The 16441-nt window shown below is 50.0% G+C and overlaps 4 protein-coding genes across 5 annotated transcripts; 2 read left to right on the forward strand and 2 right to left on the reverse strand.

Moving 5' to 3' along the window:
* Nucleotides 1-163: 163 nt before the first annotated feature.
* Nucleotides 164-7110, forward strand: LOC6550798 (anaphase-promoting complex subunit 1). The gene is made up of 8 exons (XM_001978053.3): nt 164-1373; nt 1433-1556; nt 1617-1778; nt 1833-3036; nt 3103-5147; nt 5206-5640; nt 5705-6287; nt 6345-7110. The coding sequence occupies exons 1-8, from the start codon at nt 308-310 to the stop codon at nt 6819-6821; spliced, it is 6096 nt and encodes a 2031-aa protein (XP_001978089.1). The 5' UTR covers nt 164-307; the 3' UTR covers nt 6822-7110.
* On the reverse strand, nt 7109-9079 carry LOC6550799 (P3 protein). Its single transcript, XM_001978054.3, has 2 exons — nt 7936-9079; nt 7109-7671 (listed from the first exon to the last, which is right to left on the reverse strand). Exons 1-2 carry the CDS (start codon nt 8980-8982, stop codon nt 7342-7344), a joined length of 1377 nt encoding a protein of 458 aa, XP_001978090.2. The 5' UTR covers nt 8983-9079; the 3' UTR covers nt 7109-7341.
* An 803-nt stretch (nt 9080-9882) lies between these two features.
* LOC6550800 (adenosylhomocysteinase) lies at nt 9883-12299 on the reverse strand. Of its 2 annotated transcripts, none has more exons than XM_001978055.3 (3): nt 12114-12299; nt 11684-11874; nt 9883-11128 (listed from the first exon to the last, which is right to left on the reverse strand). In XM_001978055.3, the coding sequence occupies exons 1-3, from the start codon at nt 12136-12138 to the stop codon at nt 10046-10048; spliced, it is 1299 nt and encodes a 432-aa protein (XP_001978091.1). In that variant the 5' UTR covers nt 12139-12299; the 3' UTR covers nt 9883-10045. The 2 variants fall into 2 exon arrangements, with proteins under 2 accessions (XP_001978091.1, XP_026837610.1); XM_026981809.1 differs by lacking the exon at nt 12114-12299 and adding an exon at nt 11945-12106.
* Nucleotides 12300-12466: 167 nt separating this feature from the next.
* LOC6550801 (secretory carrier-associated membrane protein 5) lies at nt 12467-15918 on the forward strand. Its single transcript, XM_001978056.3, has 5 exons — nt 12467-12690; nt 12880-13107; nt 13822-14023; nt 14276-14405; nt 14485-15918. The coding sequence occupies exons 1-5, from the start codon at nt 12628-12630 to the stop codon at nt 14891-14893; spliced, it is 1032 nt and encodes a 343-aa protein (XP_001978092.1). The 5' UTR covers nt 12467-12627; the 3' UTR covers nt 14894-15918.
* The last annotated feature ends 523 nt before the right edge of the window (nt 15919-16441 follow it).

Consider the following 16441-nt stretch of genomic DNA (forward strand, 5'->3'; position numbering starts at 1 on the left):
TGATAATTTCAATACACCAAGACATTTCTTTAGGCTACTATTGAGTGAAATCTACTCATTGGCAACATGTTATGTACCGGCAATTGTTTTGTTAGACGCCCTACTGATCCTGCTATCGTTATCGGCTTCCTTATCGATATCGATAGGAATATATACCGAAGCACTGCCGAACCCGATACAATCATTTACCTATCGCCTCCCAAAATCGATGACAGTTTTTAAATAATTGGTTAAATTATTTGATAATAGTAAACTGTAATTAATTAACTCGGCAATCGCAACTCTGGATGCACCTGGCGATGCGGACATGATCGCCGTCGCAGAACCGCCGCTGGAGTTTGTGCCGCGCGGCCGTCAGTCGTCCGCGGAGCATCCGGGTCCACATGACCAGCCATTGGCGCGCCACCAACTGCCCACCACGGAGCACCTGCTGCTGCAGCGCCTCCAGAATGTGAACATCTCGTCGGCCGGCGAGGACTGCCCTCCCGGCGGCCAGGAGTCGTGGACGGTCCGGGAGCTGTACGATGACTACGAGGCCTCCGAGGAACGGGCCGCCCGGCGACGCCAGTTGATCGAGCGGACCAAGCGATGTGGTCCCCAGGCAGCGGCGGCCACCCAGCTGACGTCGCTGCCGCACAGCCTGCTGAATCCGCCGCCGGAGCGGCGCGAGGAGCCCATGTGCGACTATATGGTGAACAACGAGGAGGAGCTGTACGTGCACCGAAACACGGTGGTGTGGACGCAGGGCTTCAACGATGACGATGATCCCGATAATGGGGTGTACAAGCGCATGTGTTTTACCACCGATTCGCCGGTGCGCTTCGCCTGCTTCCTGAATCGGAGTTTTGTGCGCGGACGACTGGCGCAGCTGAAGGCGGCTGTCCAGTCGGAGGACGACCAGCTGACCGCCATCTGTGTGATGGATCAGGACGCCCTGCGGGTGTACTGTAACGACGGCGAGGATTTCCTGGCCAATCTGGACTTTCCTGTGTCACAGCTGTGGCAAACCCAGCATGGCCTGCTGTTGGAAAAGGATTCCAGCAATGCCTTGATATCGCACCTGTCCATTCCGATGCCGCGGCTCTTCTCCATGTCGCATCCGCTGCACGAGGCCTGTCCCGTCGTCCTGAAGACGGCCACCAACTACACCGGCTACATGACCGAACCGGTGTACAGTGTGGTCTACACCACCGAGGAGTCGGATTTGGTGCTGCTGTACGATGCCAAGTTCTTCAAGCATTTCGTGGCACGCCTGCGTAAGGTCACGCCCGAAGAGGTCAACTATGTGAGCCAGCAGATGGAGCTGGGACAGACGCTACTGGGAGCCAGATCGATGGCCAGCAATAGCTTCACTTCCACCAAGCACACTGGAGGTGAGTTGACAGCAATGGGAGCGACGGCATTCGATTTATTCACTGTGTTTTATTGTTAGCCACGTCAAAAGCCTCGAATATATCGTTTATGGGCAGGAATAACACCACCACCGGCATGGCCAACATCTCCAAGTTCGGACTCAGCCAGTCGCAGTCATTCAGCGGAGTTCTCGGCCAGTCCAAGTAGGTTTAAGTCCCCAGCATCCAACACTTATTTATTGGTTTCCCTTTACTCCCGTTAAGTCGCGCTTCCCTGGGCACTCCACTGAGTCAACTGCAGAGCAGCATTAGCCAGCAATCCATGTCCGGGAAGGATATACGCAAGATGACGCACGTGAAGCCAGCAAAGCCCATTGAACCGGAATTGTGTCTGGAGCACATCTGGACGGAGAACATTTACGGAACGTCTGTAATATTAGAAAGATGTGATTTTCAGTACTAAAATTGTATGTCCCTTAGACAACGAGAATTCTGCGAGATAGCCACCCGAGCATTTATCCACACGGATTTGGTGGGTCAGACCTTTCTGTGCTACCTGCTGCCCCGCTCCTGCCGCCTTCAGTTGGTCCGCCTCACTGGCTACGGAACCAGCGAGGTGCAGCTCTCCACACTCGCCTCCACGCTGGCCGCCAAGGATGCAGTGGGTCTCGACAGAATGCACATGATTGCCGTCCTCGATCCGAGTGGGAGCTTGATTCTATATACTGGTACTGTGCTCATTTCCAAGGTGCACATTACGCCGTTGCTAGCGCCGACCTCCATTCCCACACCGCTGGTTACGCCCGTAGCTGCTGCGGCACCTCCGTCGGCTCCATCTCTTGTGAAAACACCGGTGGCAGCTGAACTTGCAGGCTGCGATCCGACCGTCAGCAGTTCTTTCGTAGAGGTGCGAAGAAGCAGCCTACTCCCCACAAAAGCTCCGGGCCATGTGCCTGCCTTCGATGAGGAGCTGCACATGCTGTCGCCCATCCAACCGCAGCCGGTGTCCTACACACAGCGGCAGGCTCACAATGTCTGCAAATCCCTGAGAGATCCGGCGGGAAATAGATTGACTCTGGTTTATGTCACGGGCAGAATGCTCAGAATAGCGCTGCCTTTTCTAAACGACACACGATTGCTCACCAGGTGTGTGGCTACTCTACGGCAGGTTCTAAATCCGGCACAGTTCCTGCACTTTGTGATCCGTTGGTACAGTGCCAGGAATCCGCCGGGATCCAGAGACTACTCCATAGAGCAGGAATGGCTGCTATTCCGGTCCACACTGCTCGCCCTAATGGGTCTGACTGCTGCACCAGATGTGGATGCGGGCGAGAGCTACGGTAGGTGTGCCACGCCAACTCTGCACACTCAATTCGGAGGCGTTGCTGCGACGGGATCGGGTGACGGTTCGAATTGCAGTTCCAATTCCACACTGGGCGCTCAAGATGAGCCGAAGAAACGGAGAAAATACAATGATTGCGAGGATTTCACGGACGACGACTGGGAGTTCCTGCTGCTCCAGACGACACTGGCTCCCTGTGGAGCCGATGGCCACAGCTACAGCGTGAACATCAGTGCGCCGCTCTTCCAAATGATACCCGCCATCTTCTTCAGCCTGCATTTACTGTACGAGGATCTCAAACTGGACGCTGTCTTCTATGCAGCGCTTCCATATCTGGCAACGGTAGGTGGATAACTTAATAAATCCATCAGTGGGTGCATTACACTATCTCCTTCCGACTCCTTTCAGTTCCTTCACCAGCTGGCCATCGATATGCAGCTGGACAGCTATGTGCTACACTACATTCTGGACTTTCCGGAACTCTCGAATCGCACGGGCAAGCTCTCGTTGCTGGGTTCTGAGCATGGAGCTATGATGCTGCACCAGGAGCTTCTGAGGGTTCCGGCGCCCAGTGTGTTTGCCCAACTGGAGCACATTATCGTCGGCGAGGAGGAGGTGATGCCTTACAGCTTTTTGGAGTGCGTTAACGAGAGGAGTCGCAATTTACTACAGCTCGTTTCACTGGTGGCTCACGGGCAGGAGCGACTCAAGCACTGGTGGCAGCTGCTCGAGATCCCCGAAGCCGTTCAGAGCAACTATCCACGGCGGGCTAAGCGCAGTATCACGGCGGATTCTCCGCGGAGTCACCAGATGCTTGAGCTGCTCCTGGCCATGCGATTGACGCGGCGCGACATTGAAAGATTCCCGGCGGCAGTGCATCTGATCGTAGCGGAGGCTCTGGAGGAGGCACGACTATCGCCGCCCATGGGCTGCAGCATGGCCACCTATGAACTTATCCTGCGTCCGGAATTGGCGGCTCACGCTCAGCTGCCATTCCTAGAAACGAGCACTGGGCAACCGCATTGTGGCCGGGTCTACAAGGAAGATTCCCTGTCAGCGAGGTGTCCACCGAACGGAGGATCAGAAACTGATACGCCGGACCAATTGCGTCACGACGACATGGACAACATGGACACAAAACTGCTGCGGCTGCGTTTTCCCGATGACATGCGGGTGGAGGAAGTGCGTCGTCTGCTCAACAGCTCGGAACCGGTGGTCATTGAAGTGCAGCAGGCGCCGGGAACCAGCGATCACGAGTTCATTGAGGAGCAGGAGAAGCAACTGTTTGCACTGTGTGCTCGTACAATGACGCTGCCACTGGGCAGAGGCATGTTCACCCTGAGAACGATGATACCGCGGCCAAGCGACAGCTTGTCCATGCCCAAATTGTGCCTGGTGGGCAGGGAGCCGCTGAAGGGCACCACCATCGAAATGCAGCAGATCGAGTTCCCCGCAAATATGCAAATGTGGCCATCGTTCCACAATGGTGTGGCCACAGGGCTGAAGATCTCGACCCAGGCTCAGGACATAGACTCAAATTGGATTGTCTACAATAAGCCCAAAACGCAGGCGAACAATGCCCTGGAGCATGCTGGTTTCCTCATGGCCTTGGGCTTAAATGGTCACCTGAAGACCCTGTCCTTCATGAGTGTCTATAAGTATTTGGTTAAATGCGATGAGATGACCAATGTGGGGCTGCTGCTGGGCATATCCGCCGCGCATCGCGGCACCATGGATACGAAAACCACAAAGTTGTTGAGTGTTCACTTGGAGGCACTGCTCCCAGCCACCGCCATGGAGTTGGACATACCGCAAAGCACACAAGTGGCTGCTTTAATGGGCATTGGTTTGCTCTATCAAGGATCAGCAAAGCGTCACATAGCCGAGGTGCTGCTCCAGGAGATTGGCCGTCCTCCAGGCCCTGAAATGGAGAACAGCGTGGAGCGCGAATCGTATGCCATGACAGCTGGTCTGTCCCTCGGATTGGTCACCCTGGGCCAGGGTGAATCGCCGGCGGGACTAAGGGACCTCCAACTGCCGGATACGCTACACTACTACATGGTGGGTGGAGTAAAGCGACCCATTTGCGGCTCCCAGAAGGAGAAATACCGACTGGCCTCGTTTCAAGTTCGTGAAGGCGATAGTGTCAACATAGATGTCACTGCTCCGGGTGCCACGCTTGCCCTGGGGCTTATGTTCTTCAACTCTGGGAACGCGGCTATTGCCGAATGGATGCAGCCGCCGGATTCGCGATATCTACTGGACATGGTGCGTCCTGATTTCCTCCTGCTGCGCACCATTGCCAGGGGCCTGATCCTGTGGCAGAATATCCGGCCGGACAACGAGTGGTTCCAGGCACAGTTTCCACAAATACTCCGAGTTCACCTGAGACTCCCGTCCCGCGAAGATGAGCATCCCTCCGATGACAATGATGTGGACTACGAGGCCATCACGTAAGCAACTATAGTTGAATATTAAATAATCAGATACGACTAAGATGCTCTTGTCTAGGCAAGCCTATTGCAACATCATGGCTGGTGCTGCTTTCTGCATTGGTCTCAAGTACGCGGGCACTGAGGATATGGTGGCCTTCGCCACACTGCGAGCGGTGATCAAGGAGTTCCTTGGGTTCCCCGGCACGCCGATGGGCGAATGTGCCGGTCGCACAACCGTAGAGAGCTGCCTGATGGTGCTGCTCATCTCGATCTCCCTGGTGTTCGCCGGCTCCGGCAACTGCGAAATTCTTCGCATAATTCGGTATCTCAGATCGCGAGTGGGACCGCAGTATCCGCACATAACCTACGGCTCCCACATGGCCATACACATGTCGCTGGGCCTGCTATTCCTCGGCGCAGGTCGCTTCACCATTGCCAAGACACCGGAGTCGATTGCTGCCCTGGTCTGCGCCTTCTTCCCCAAGTTTCCCATACACAGCAACGACAATCGGTAAGGATCGATTGCGGTTCGCAGCAAAGAGGTAGCACACTTAGCGCCACCATTATATTCCTAGGTACCATCTGCAAGCGCTGAGACATCTCTATGTACTGGCTGTTGAGCCGCGCCTGTTCCTGCCCCGGGACATCGACACCAATCAGCTGTGTCTGGCCAACATATCCGTGCTGGAGGTGGGTGCCACCGAGATGCGCCGCCTGCCCATCGCTCCCTGCATTCTGCCAGTGCTGAGCAGCCTACAGCAGGTGGTGGTGGACGACGAGAACTATTGGCCAGTGTGTTTCGAGCGATCGCGCAACTGGCATCAGTTGGAAAAGGCGCTGGAGATGAGTACACCAATCGATATTAAGAAGCGAACGGGCTGCCTTTCTCACTTGGAGGATCCGGACAGGCTGAAGAGTATGCTGGCCCAGACATTGACGATGGAACAGAGCATCTGTTGGCAGATTGACATGAACGACCTGCAGCAGTTTGCCAGCGAATGCATGGTCAAGCAGTTCCTAAGTCGTTGCCTGGCCACCAAGGGCACGAATTTGAGTTATCCGGAGCTGGTGAAGCGCCACCAGATGATGCTGCTCTTCTACAATGCGGTCGTGAAGGATCGCATGCATTTGCTGCCAGTTTACCTAACGCTATATGATGTAAGTGGATCCATTTTGGCGTCATCTGATCGCAAATATAAATTTCTTTGCCCTTAGCACGTAACCAAGTCCATGCTGAACAACATCGATGTGTGGCAGTTGAAGCTCATCGATGCCTATTTGAGTCGCAGCCAGGAGTCGGAACATTCGCTCATCTCGGTGGAGCTCATCCAAATGATGCAAGAGCTCTTCAAGCAGGAAATGGAGAACTCTACGCGCGAGTTGTGCCTACCGCTGCGCGAGTTCCTCAGTCGAAAGCGACTGGATCCCAGCTATGTGACTACCGTCAGTGGACCGGACTTGCAGCGAGCCTTCTGCGTGATCAATTACTATAACCTGTTGCCGAATATGTTGAATGGAGTGGACCTGAGCACGGGCACCATTAACTACATGCGTGTTCTATATGAATTCCGCCAACTGAATCTCGGCGCGCACACCATCTTTGCCCTGCTGAAGATCCTTCAATCACTGACCACCGAGGTGGTGACTTTGGATGAGGCAGCGCTTTTGGCGTACACCATGGGCAGCCAATGATCCCCGATGGAAATACTTTTTTGCTAGACATAGAATATCTGTTGTATCAATGATCTACGCTTGATATTCATTGCACATGTCTATGGTTTTCTGTGCCGCTATTGATAATCTTTGAAACTTTGCATAAAAGTTTGCCGCCCAACTTCTAAAATTAAATTGTTATAAAATCAAGTCGGAACTTTTGGGTAATGAAAATTTAATTGGTTGTTCCTTAATGCTTAACGATATAAACTAGCGCAAAGGTTGTATAAAATATGTTAAAAAAGAAATAGCCCATAATGTTTGCACAAAATGAATAAATTCATTTATTTGTAATATGATTATCCCAACAAGTTTGGGTGAGTCCTAGGTGTATGAAATTCTGGAGTATAATACGCCTAAGATTTGCGGAATACCTTGGTCGCAAACTTAACCAGCATCTCAGCCTTGTCTACATGCTACCACAATGTATAAGCTATAAAAATAACGAATATGTACAAAAAAAATATTTGTGTTATAGCCTTGCTATGCTATAGAAATGCTAATGTATTGTCCCAGTTATCCGCTCCGCTTCGGAGGTGGATGCCTGGAGTTCGCTGATTGGCTTGCCTCCCCAGCATCGTTTGTACAGATAGATGCCCAGCAGGGGCAGCGGCGTCATCACGGCCACCGATACCGGCACCACCGTGGTGATGTCCGCCTCCGGCGATTCCAGCGTGGTCGTTAGCAGGAAGATGGCGATGCCCGTGTTCTGGATGCCCGTCTCAATGGCGATGGTCAGGGCGTCGGCGGAATTTTGGTGCAGCAGCTTGGCTGCCAGGTAGGCGAAGATGTAGCCCAGACCCGGTAGAGCTATGCCAGCGACAATGATCTGGAAAGGAGCGTTAAAGTTTCCAATAGCTTAATACATGTTGCACTTATGTGTCCGTTTCACCTAAAATATTAAGGAATAGCTCGAATAGAGAACAATTAACATGTACATTCAACTAATGCTATTTTCTAAACGTTGTTCAATAAGAGTGGGTAACGAGATCGATATAAATATGAATATGCACCTTATCGACCTTTGCAAATGATCAAAAAATTACATCCCAAGATGTATCAAGAAACTAGTAGAGAAGAGAATCCAACTCACCTGCCAGGAGAACAAATAGAAGAGGTAAAAGTTGTTGATGATCGCGAATACGATGATGAACAGGATGATGAAGGCGGAGATGGGCTTGAGCAGGCGGACCAGCACCCTGGCGGTTTTGGGCATTCTCTTCTGGACAAGCAGTCCGAGCAGAAGCGGAAGGATCAGGCTGCTGCTGTAGGAGGCGATTTTGCCGTAAGGCACCTTAATGCCCGCACGCTGGAAGATCAGTTGGCCAAGTGTGATGGTCCACAACGGTATGGTGGCGAAGGCCGCCACATTGGAAACGGTGGTCATCAACACCGACAGATGTATATTCCCGCCGAGAACGGCGGACCAGGTGTTCGATGCCCCCCCGCTGGGCGAGATGCCGGTGAAGAAGAGGCCCAGCTGCATGGTCGGCGCCTGGGGGAAGACGAACACGCCGAGGGCGTAGCTGAGCAGAGGCATGCCCACCACCTGCAAAGTGAGTGCGGTGCACGGACCGGTTGGCCGGATGATCAGACCCCTCAACACGTCCAGATTCAGGGCGGCACCAAAGCTGATGTACAGCAACGACATTAGCAGTATTATGGTGCCCAGGAATATGCTATCCGCCACACGTTTCGGCCGCTTGATCTTCACGTCCAGCGTGCTGTCGTTGCTCCAATTGGTGGGCAGTTCACTGGTGTTTCGCTGGTTATCGTACAGCTTCACTTGGATCTTGGTCTGTCCCAGGAAATGGGCATTAACCACTATGTCACCCGTCCAGTCGCGTGTTTCCGTGCTGAACACATCCAGGGGTATCGTGGCATTCTCCCCGGGCACACTGGCCAAATCCGTGTCCACACTTTCCAGGCGGAAGTGGTAACGCGCCGTCTGCTGCAGCGTGGACGGTGCCACATTCTCCAGCTTTAGCTGCACCCGATCCCCGCTCTCCATCTGCAACGTAAGCGCAGCTGGACGAAAGTGGGCCATCCAGCCGTGGGTGGATGCGAATCCCAGTGCCAGGGTAAACAGCAGGTAGCCCCAAGCCCAACCAGGACGTCCGTGTGGTGACATTATTTTCATCGCCACTTGGGTGATGTAATTTGGGTAAGCCGGAATGTTTTCGCACGCAACAAGTGCTCCAACTGTAGTGAGCGTGAAATATCACAAAACAGCGGTTTACAACTGCAATTGCAGGTCGGAGCGAGATGGCGGCATGATATGGCTCGCGAGAGGGAGCGGGATGGCGACGACGACCAGCTGGTAATCAACGGGATCTGCGAGAGTCGGCCATCTCTCACCTCGAATCCCCTACATTGCAATTGGGATGATGCAGAAAACGATAAGCAAAATATCGTAAAATTGCCTGGACGTGAGTGAATTTTAAAGGGGACACAAAATAAGTGATTTTATAATAAAATAAACATATTACAAATATTAAATTAATAGGAATATGAATATATACATATGTATATATCAATTTTAGTTTACTTATTTTTCGTTTGAGCCTCTGCAATATTGTTTATAAATAGTTGCACATGAGCTTGAAGCTATGTCAGCTATTATCAGACCAAATTTGCTTACGTATGTATGTGATTTGGAAGAATATTTTTGGTAGATTTTTCGGGCCTAGTTTTGCTTATCAAATTAATGAATTTCTTCCAGATGTTTCGGTTCGCCCTTGATCTTGTTTAGTCCTAATTTGTATAGTCACTGTTTTTTCAAGTTGTAATTCTTCAATCAGATTGCCTTCACAGAACGTATGTTTTTGATGGTGAACACGTGCTTTAAAATAAGAGATGTTTTAGATAATGACTTAGCATTTTACGATTTTGAATATTCCTTACTCTAAACAGTTTGGTAGCTTGTATAGTACAAAAATAACCCACCAATTTAATGCAGTACAAAAAACATTGCTTCCAAGTTTTTCGTATTTTACAAACCAATATGCCCCGCTTATAGGGGCGAAAGAAAACATTGGAGCTGTGTTGGCGTTTCTCTCGCTGAGAGAACGTGAGATGGGTTTTTATTGTAGCTTAGGTGAACAGTTAAACGCGCAAACAATAGATAACTAGTGTGGGTCCCTCGTCCCCGGCGCCGCGGCCCGATTCGGGTGCGGAACCGGTTGGCGAATCGGTAACGGTAATCAGTACCGGTAATGGTCTGGCTTGAAGGGACCGCTCTGTGAGACGCCCAGGTAGCTGGCCTGCTTCTCCGTCAGCTTGGTCAGCTTGACGCCCAGCTTGTCCAGATGGAGACTGGCCACCTCTTCGTCGAGGATCTTGGGCAGGACGTGCACACCAACGGCGTACTGGTCGGACTTGGTCCACAACTCGATCTGGGCGAGCACCTGGTTGGTGAAGGAGTTGGACATCACGAAGCTGGGATGGCCGTGGGCACAGCCCAAATTCACCAGACGACCCTCGGCCAGCAGGATGATGTGCTTGCCACTCTGCATGGTGTAGCGATCCACCTGGGGCTTCACGTTCACCTTCTCCTTGGCATTTGCGTTTAGCCAGTCCACATCGATCTCGATGTCAAAGTGACCGATGTTGCACACGATGGCATCGTCGGGCATCTGTAGCAAGTGCACGCTGGTGATGATGTCCCGGCAGCCGGTGGTGGTCACAAAGATGGAAGCCTCCTTGCTGGCCTCCTCCATGGTGGTCACCTCATAGCCCTCCATCGCCGCCTGCAAGGCGTTGATGGGATCGACCTCGGTGACGATCACCCGACCCCCGAATCCCTTCAGCGCCTGGGCACAGCCCTTGCCAACATCACCGTATCCGGCCACGCAGCATACCTTGCCGGCGATCATGACGTCCGTGGCCCGCTTGATGCCATCGATCAGGGACTCACGGCAGCCATACAGATTGTCGAACTTGCTCTTGGTCACCGAGTCGTTGACATTGATGGCCGGGACACCGAGACGACCGTCCTTGAACATCTTGTACAGGTTGTGGACACCGGTGGTCGTCTCCTCGCTGAGGCCCTTGATGTTCTTCAGGTACTCGGGGAACTTTTCGTGCACCAGGTTGGTCAGGTCGCCGCCATCGTCCAGGATCATGTTCAGGGGCTGGCCGTCGGGGAAGACCAGCGTCTGCTCGATGCACCACAAGTACTCCTCATCGGTCTCACCCTTCCAGGCGTAAACGGGCACGCCTGTTGCAGCGATGGCCGCCGCAGCGTTATCCTGGGTGCTGAAGATGTTGCAACTGGACCATTGGACCTGGGGAAAAATGGAAATGTAGTTCAATGCGTTGCAGTTGGGATGGATATTTACAGAGTGAGATGCATTAAGTATATTGGAAGAGGATCAATGATCAATGACTAAATACTTTTAAGGGGGTTTCAGGACATAGCATTTTGTTCGATATAGTTGCCATGTGCGAGGATTGAAAAGCAAAAGGTGCTGTGTCAGAGGAAGTAACAATCTGATGCTCTTATCTTGGATGCCTTGAACTTGCCCCCCTGTTAAACGAAAGTTTTGTTATTCAAATGGTGCGTAAACAAAAGATGATAAGGGACCAGCCCTTGGTCAGTGCTTGGAGATACCTATCTTTCTACATTTTTACATACTTTAAAAACTTAATAAGTGAAGTATTATGCATCTTTTGTGTAATGGAACTATGGTATTCAGATTTTTGTAGTATCCCTAACCGAATTAAGGTTTTTAGTATATCATTATGTACGATCCTGCCTGTTCAGCCCTGGATTTGGGCATATATTTTGAATGACACGATGCATATCATCATCTCAAGCGCCAAACAGGCATGGAACCCACCTGAGCGCCCAGTTCGACGAGGGTCTCGATGAGGACGGCGGTCTGGACGGTCATGTGCAGGCAGCCGGTGATGCGGGCGCCCTTCAGGGGCTTAGACGGGCCGTACTTCTTCCTGCAGGCCATCAGGCCGGGCATCTCGTTCTCCGCAATGATGATCGCCTTGCGTCCCCATTCTGCCAGACTGATATCGGCTGTCGAGTGTGTAAATAAAAGGGAGATAGGGTCAGATAAGCGGGCACTGTTGATTTATACCATTTTTACGTTTTTTTTCCCGGCAACAACGTGCTTTCCTCCGTTTGGCCGCTATTTTAACCTCAGAAACATGTGCTCTTGGATGGATGCGATTCACCAGCACATGTTGCCTGTTGCCGGCCGGAGATTCGATTCGAATGTTTCCCATCCCTTTGGGTTTATTTATAACGCAACTCACCGACTTTGTAGCTGGGCTTCGACATTCTTGCTAGGATTGGGAGTTGGACTTGGATGCGGAGCAGACAGAATCGCACACAACCGAATTGGAGACGCGGGCAGCGGTAAATGAATCGATTCGCAACCCAAAACACTAGAATTCCAATTGCGGAATGGCGGCACCAGCGATGGGAACTGGTTCCACGGAGCTGCTTCGGCTGGACTAGTTCCGGTCGACACGATATATTCACATTTCTGACAATTACAGATTAATGCTAATGGTGTTAGATAATTTGGATCGCTGCCAAATTTAGTAACATTTATAATTTAAATAACGTTTAATATATTATGTTATTAATGCGATAGCTAAGGGCCACACTGTAATTTCCAACGATAGCTTATCGATGCTGGCCCATCACTAACACCGACAGCGATAACTGAGCAGAGTCATAGGGAAAATATACACAGCCAAAAGTAAAGTGCGAGTCAGTGCGTTTTCCTGGTCATCGAACAGCCTTATCCAAAGTAGAATACCCATGTCCGGCTCCGGTCTCGACGAGAATCCCTTCGGGGAGCCTAATCTGGACAATCCGTTTGCGGTAAGGCGATAAAAGAGCGAGGAGAGAGAGCGCGGAAGCCGAAGAAAAATCCCATCACACACACACGCACACGTACGCAACGGTGATGGTGCTTGTGTACGTGCCAGTGAGTGTGTGTGTGTTGGGTGCATTCGTCACATATGTTGAATGAATTGGTTTCTGATTGGGACTTCCCGATTTCCCCCGCAGGACCCCGCCATCCAGCAGGCGCGGCGACTCCAGAGCGGCGCCGCCCTCGTTTCCCTCGAGGATTACAATCCGTTCGAGGAGCAGGCCAAGCCGCAGCTGCAGATCAACTCGACGAACACGGCGGCGGTGGTCCAGCCGCTGTCGCAGAACATTCCGCCCCCGCAGACCAGTTCCCTGGGCGCCTCGGCGCCGAGCACCAGCATACAGATCACCTCGGAGGAGCTGCAGGTAACCCACTTGGCCGGGCGTCTCGCGTTACCGCCCACACAACAGTGAGCACTCTGCGGTGTGCCGGCACCCGCCACATCCGCATTACTCTAAAACCACATCTCGTAGAGTCTTGAGATACACTCGACACTCGGAAAAAACCGAAATAGACCACACCACCCCGTTCCACTGCCCTTAAAGTCTGCACAGTAATCACTTTCAAAGAGTGCCGGATTAGGGCGTATAGGCTTATCACATCTTACTTTCCATCAAGAGTCACAAAGATAGCCGGACTTATCTCAATCTGCCAACGATGTATCCGCTTTGGGGCATTTATCTGGCTGAGACTACAAGCAGCTATTGGTTGGCGTGTCGAATATTCACTGTACCAACTGCGGTTTCTCTTGATTTACTTGGCTTCTTCGGCCGTACACGAAAATACAAGAAATACTAGTTGCTAGACCTAAATACGTATGCCTTGGTGGCTTTAGTTTTTTATGCACCATTCTTGTACAGAATCAGATATTATATGAACTATAGACAGGTCAAATGTCTTATGTGTTAAGATAATAGTTTATCTATTTCAAGATTTCGATGTGAACTTCTATCGATGAATATAGCCTTTGTTTTCCTAAAGATGTAAGGGAATGAGATTTAAAGTATTTACCATATGCTATGCTAAAGTCAAATGTATTTGCAAACGGAAGATAATAGTATGATTTGTATTTTATCTAGCGCCGGCAGGAGGAGTTGGACCGCAAGGCCGCCGAGCTGGACCGCCGCGAGCAGCAGCTGCAGGGCAATGTGCCGCAGCTAAACAACTGGCCACCGCTGCCGGATAACTTCTGTGTGAAGCCGTGCTTCTACCAGGACTTCGAGGTGGAGATACCGCCCGAGTTCCAGAAACTGGTCAAGCGATTGTATTACATTTGGATTTGTAAGTATTGACGCTTTATGGCTGTGTTTTCTACATGGTTTCGCTGATAAGCGGTGCCATAGGTTGGGATTAGTCATCGCGTGTCGTCCACAGACCGATGCCGTTATTAAACGTGCCTTTGTGCTGAATTTCATACCAAAGAGGCGATAGCACATCATGTAATTTCTATGATTTGCATGTTATCAGCATTAAAATACAGAGTATACCATTATGTTGATTGTATGTGCCTATTTTTAATACTTTCTCCAACAGTTTACACCATGACGTTGTTGGCCAACGTGATTGGAGGTCTAATTTTGCTGTTCCACGCTGGCGAGTTCGAAACCTTCTTCCTGGCCATCTTCTACACGATGCTCTTCTCGCCCGCCTCATATGTCTGCTGGTTAGTTTAGACCTAGAAGCTCCTTAAGGCCCGACTTTCGGATTCGCGAATAATGTGATACCTTATGCTTTCTTTTCAGGTTCCGACCGGCGTACAAGGCGTTCCGCAACGACTCGAGCTTCAACTTCATGGTCTTCTTCTTCATCTACTTCTTTCAAACGCTGTACTCGATTGTGCAGGCGGTGGGCTTCAACAAGATGGGCTACTGTGGCTTTATTACGGCCATCCGGCAGTTCGACGGCAATGCGTCGGGAATTATCGTCGGCATTCTGCTGCTGAACGTGGCCTTCTGTTTCACAGCGGTGGCCGTGGCCAATGTGCTGATGATCACCAAGATTCACTCGATCTACCGCAGCACAGGGGCCAGTATGGCCAAGGCCCAGGCTGAGTTCACCACCGAGTTTCTGCGCAACCAGCACGTCCAGGAGGCTGCCTCCTCGGCCGTTAATACGGCCATTAACTCGCAGTTTAACAACAGCAGGTACTAAGGAACACTCTGCCTTCCCGGGATCTGATCAAATCAAAAGGATAATCAATCAATCAACCACGAACTCAAGCACTCATCCTGCTAAACTGGGACAGAAAGAGACGATAGCCGCGCCAGAGAGAGGGAGATGGAGAAGGAACATTAAATAAACATTGAAATAGCTTAACACAAAATAGAAGCAAACAAAAACATGAAACTAAAGCTAGCATTGGAGCATGGAACTAATAACTATTTGCTTTTGTGCATAAACAATTCCTAGAATGCCGTCGTCTTTATTACAAATAATTACTGTAATGATAACACAAAAACATTAATGCAAATGCATTAACAATATTTATTAACGGAGCAAAACCCAACTTGGAACTAAACTGAAACTAAGAACAACAAAAAAAAAAACCAATGAAAATATGATAAACAAATGGAAAACTAAGCGGCCTCCGATGCCTTCGATACACAGCTGCAGCGGATTGGGAAGACAGGACATCTTAATCGTATGATATATGCCTCCAAATACGAGTATCTAGACTAAATTATTGTGTGTGCGTCCTGTGAAATAATTGGATTCTGATACTAAGCCAGATTAACCAGGCGAAAGGGATGACACTGATGATGATGCTGCTGCTGCTGATGATGATGTTTTCTAGTTCTTTAAGACATTAAAACGATATGGGAATATCCCCCACTCCCTCACACACGCAACACCCACTCGCACACACTCACACACACACACACACACATACATATATACGATCTTATATATAACAAACATAATATAAATAATATATTTAACGCTTACATTATAGAACTTTTTCCCTCGTCGCCTCGACCAGAGACAACAAGAAAGCGAAATTCATTTTTCACCCAAGCTGTGCTCCTCCGCCCCCTGTCCCCTGTCCCATGTCCAAACCCCCTTTTTCCGCCGTCACTGTCCTGCAGTCACATGAAATGTCGTGTTTTTTTGTAATCGTAATTGTTATATATTATCTATGTACATGAAGACAGCATATAAAATATTGAGTCACTTAAGTATTCACATTTTTAGATACATTTTGTTCGTTTCTGTTTTGCTTGCAAGTCAAACTTATGTTACGACCTATTTAAAACTGAATTGCAAATAGTTAATGACGATCTATGGATGTGTATTTGAAATTCAAGCAAAATTTATGATAAATTCCAAAATAAATATAAAATACTTATAGATGTAAAGTAAGCATTGTTTTTTAAGTGATAGGAAGATGGAATGGGGAATTAAAATTGAACATTTTTGTGTGTTACTCTATAGATACAGAGAATATAGATTCAATGCAAGTTCGTGCATTGAAGCGATATTTAAATTGTGTGCTAGCTTTGTATAAACAAGTTCCGAATAATTCCAAATAATTTGGATAAGCGCATGAATCGCCTCTTAATTAACAGGAAGTATGTAATGCCCGACGACCTTTGATTTCCAGAACTCATTCAGAGGAAAATCAATTAAAAAGAAGAAAAGTTTACGTAAGCCAGCCGGTAATTAAGACGCTGAACATGGCCAAAAGTGAGTGTTCCTGGA

The sequence above is a fragment of the Drosophila erecta genome, unplaced genomic scaffold (assembly GCF_003286155.1).
Source record: "Drosophila erecta strain 14021-0224.00,06,07 unplaced genomic scaffold, DereRS2 tig00000126-arrow-pilon, whole genome shotgun sequence".
Classification (NCBI taxonomy): Eukaryota; Metazoa; Arthropoda; class Insecta; order Diptera; family Drosophilidae; genus Drosophila; species Drosophila erecta.

What these genes read in the sequence shown, in the direction of transcription:
- LOC6550798 (XM_001978053.3), top strand. Translation starts at nt 308, where the DNA reads ATGATCGCCGTCGCAGAACCGCCGCTGGAGTTTGTGCCGCGCGGCCGT. An exon ending in CGCTTCCATATCTGGCAACG is followed by an intron (nt 3,037 to 3,102) that starts GTAGGTGGATAA and finishes GACTCCTTTCAG; the next exon opens with TTCCTTCACCAGCTGGCCAT. An exon ending in TTTACCTAACGCTATATGAT is followed by an intron (nt 6,288 to 6,344) that starts GTAAGTGGATCC and finishes CTTTGCCCTTAG; the next exon opens with CACGTAACCAAGTCCATGCT.
- LOC6550799 (XM_001978054.3), bottom strand. Translation starts at nt 8,982, where the DNA reads ATGAAAATAATGTCACCACACGGACGTCCTGGTTGGGCTTGGGGCTAC. An exon ending in TCTATTTGTTCTCCTGGCAG is followed by an intron (nt 7,672 to 7,935) that starts GTGAGTTGGATT and finishes GCTCCTTTCCAG; the next exon opens with ATCATTGTCGCTGGCATAGC.
- LOC6550800 (XM_026981809.1), bottom strand. Translation starts at nt 12,083, where the DNA reads ATGGGAAACATTCGAATCGAATCTCCGGCCGGCAACAGGCAACATGTG. An exon ending in TTGTTGCCGGGAAAAAAAAC is followed by an intron (nt 11,875 to 11,944) that starts GTAAAAATGGTA and finishes CACACTCGACAG; the next exon opens with CCGATATCAGTCTGGCAGAA. An exon ending in TCGTCGAACTGGGCGCTCAG is followed by an intron (nt 11,129 to 11,683) that starts GTGGGTTCCATG and finishes ATTTTTCCCCAG; the next exon opens with GTCCAATGGTCCAGTTGCAA.
- LOC6550801 (XM_001978056.3), top strand. Translation starts at nt 12,628, where the DNA reads ATGTCCGGCTCCGGTCTCGACGAGAATCCCTTCGGGGAGCCTAATCTG. An exon ending in ATCTGGACAATCCGTTTGCG is followed by an intron (nt 12,691 to 12,879) that starts GTAAGGCGATAA and finishes TTTCCCCCGCAG; the next exon opens with GACCCCGCCATCCAGCAGGC. An exon ending in TCACCTCGGAGGAGCTGCAG is followed by an intron (nt 13,108 to 13,821) that starts GTAACCCACTTG and finishes TATTTTATCTAG; the next exon opens with CGCCGGCAGGAGGAGTTGGA.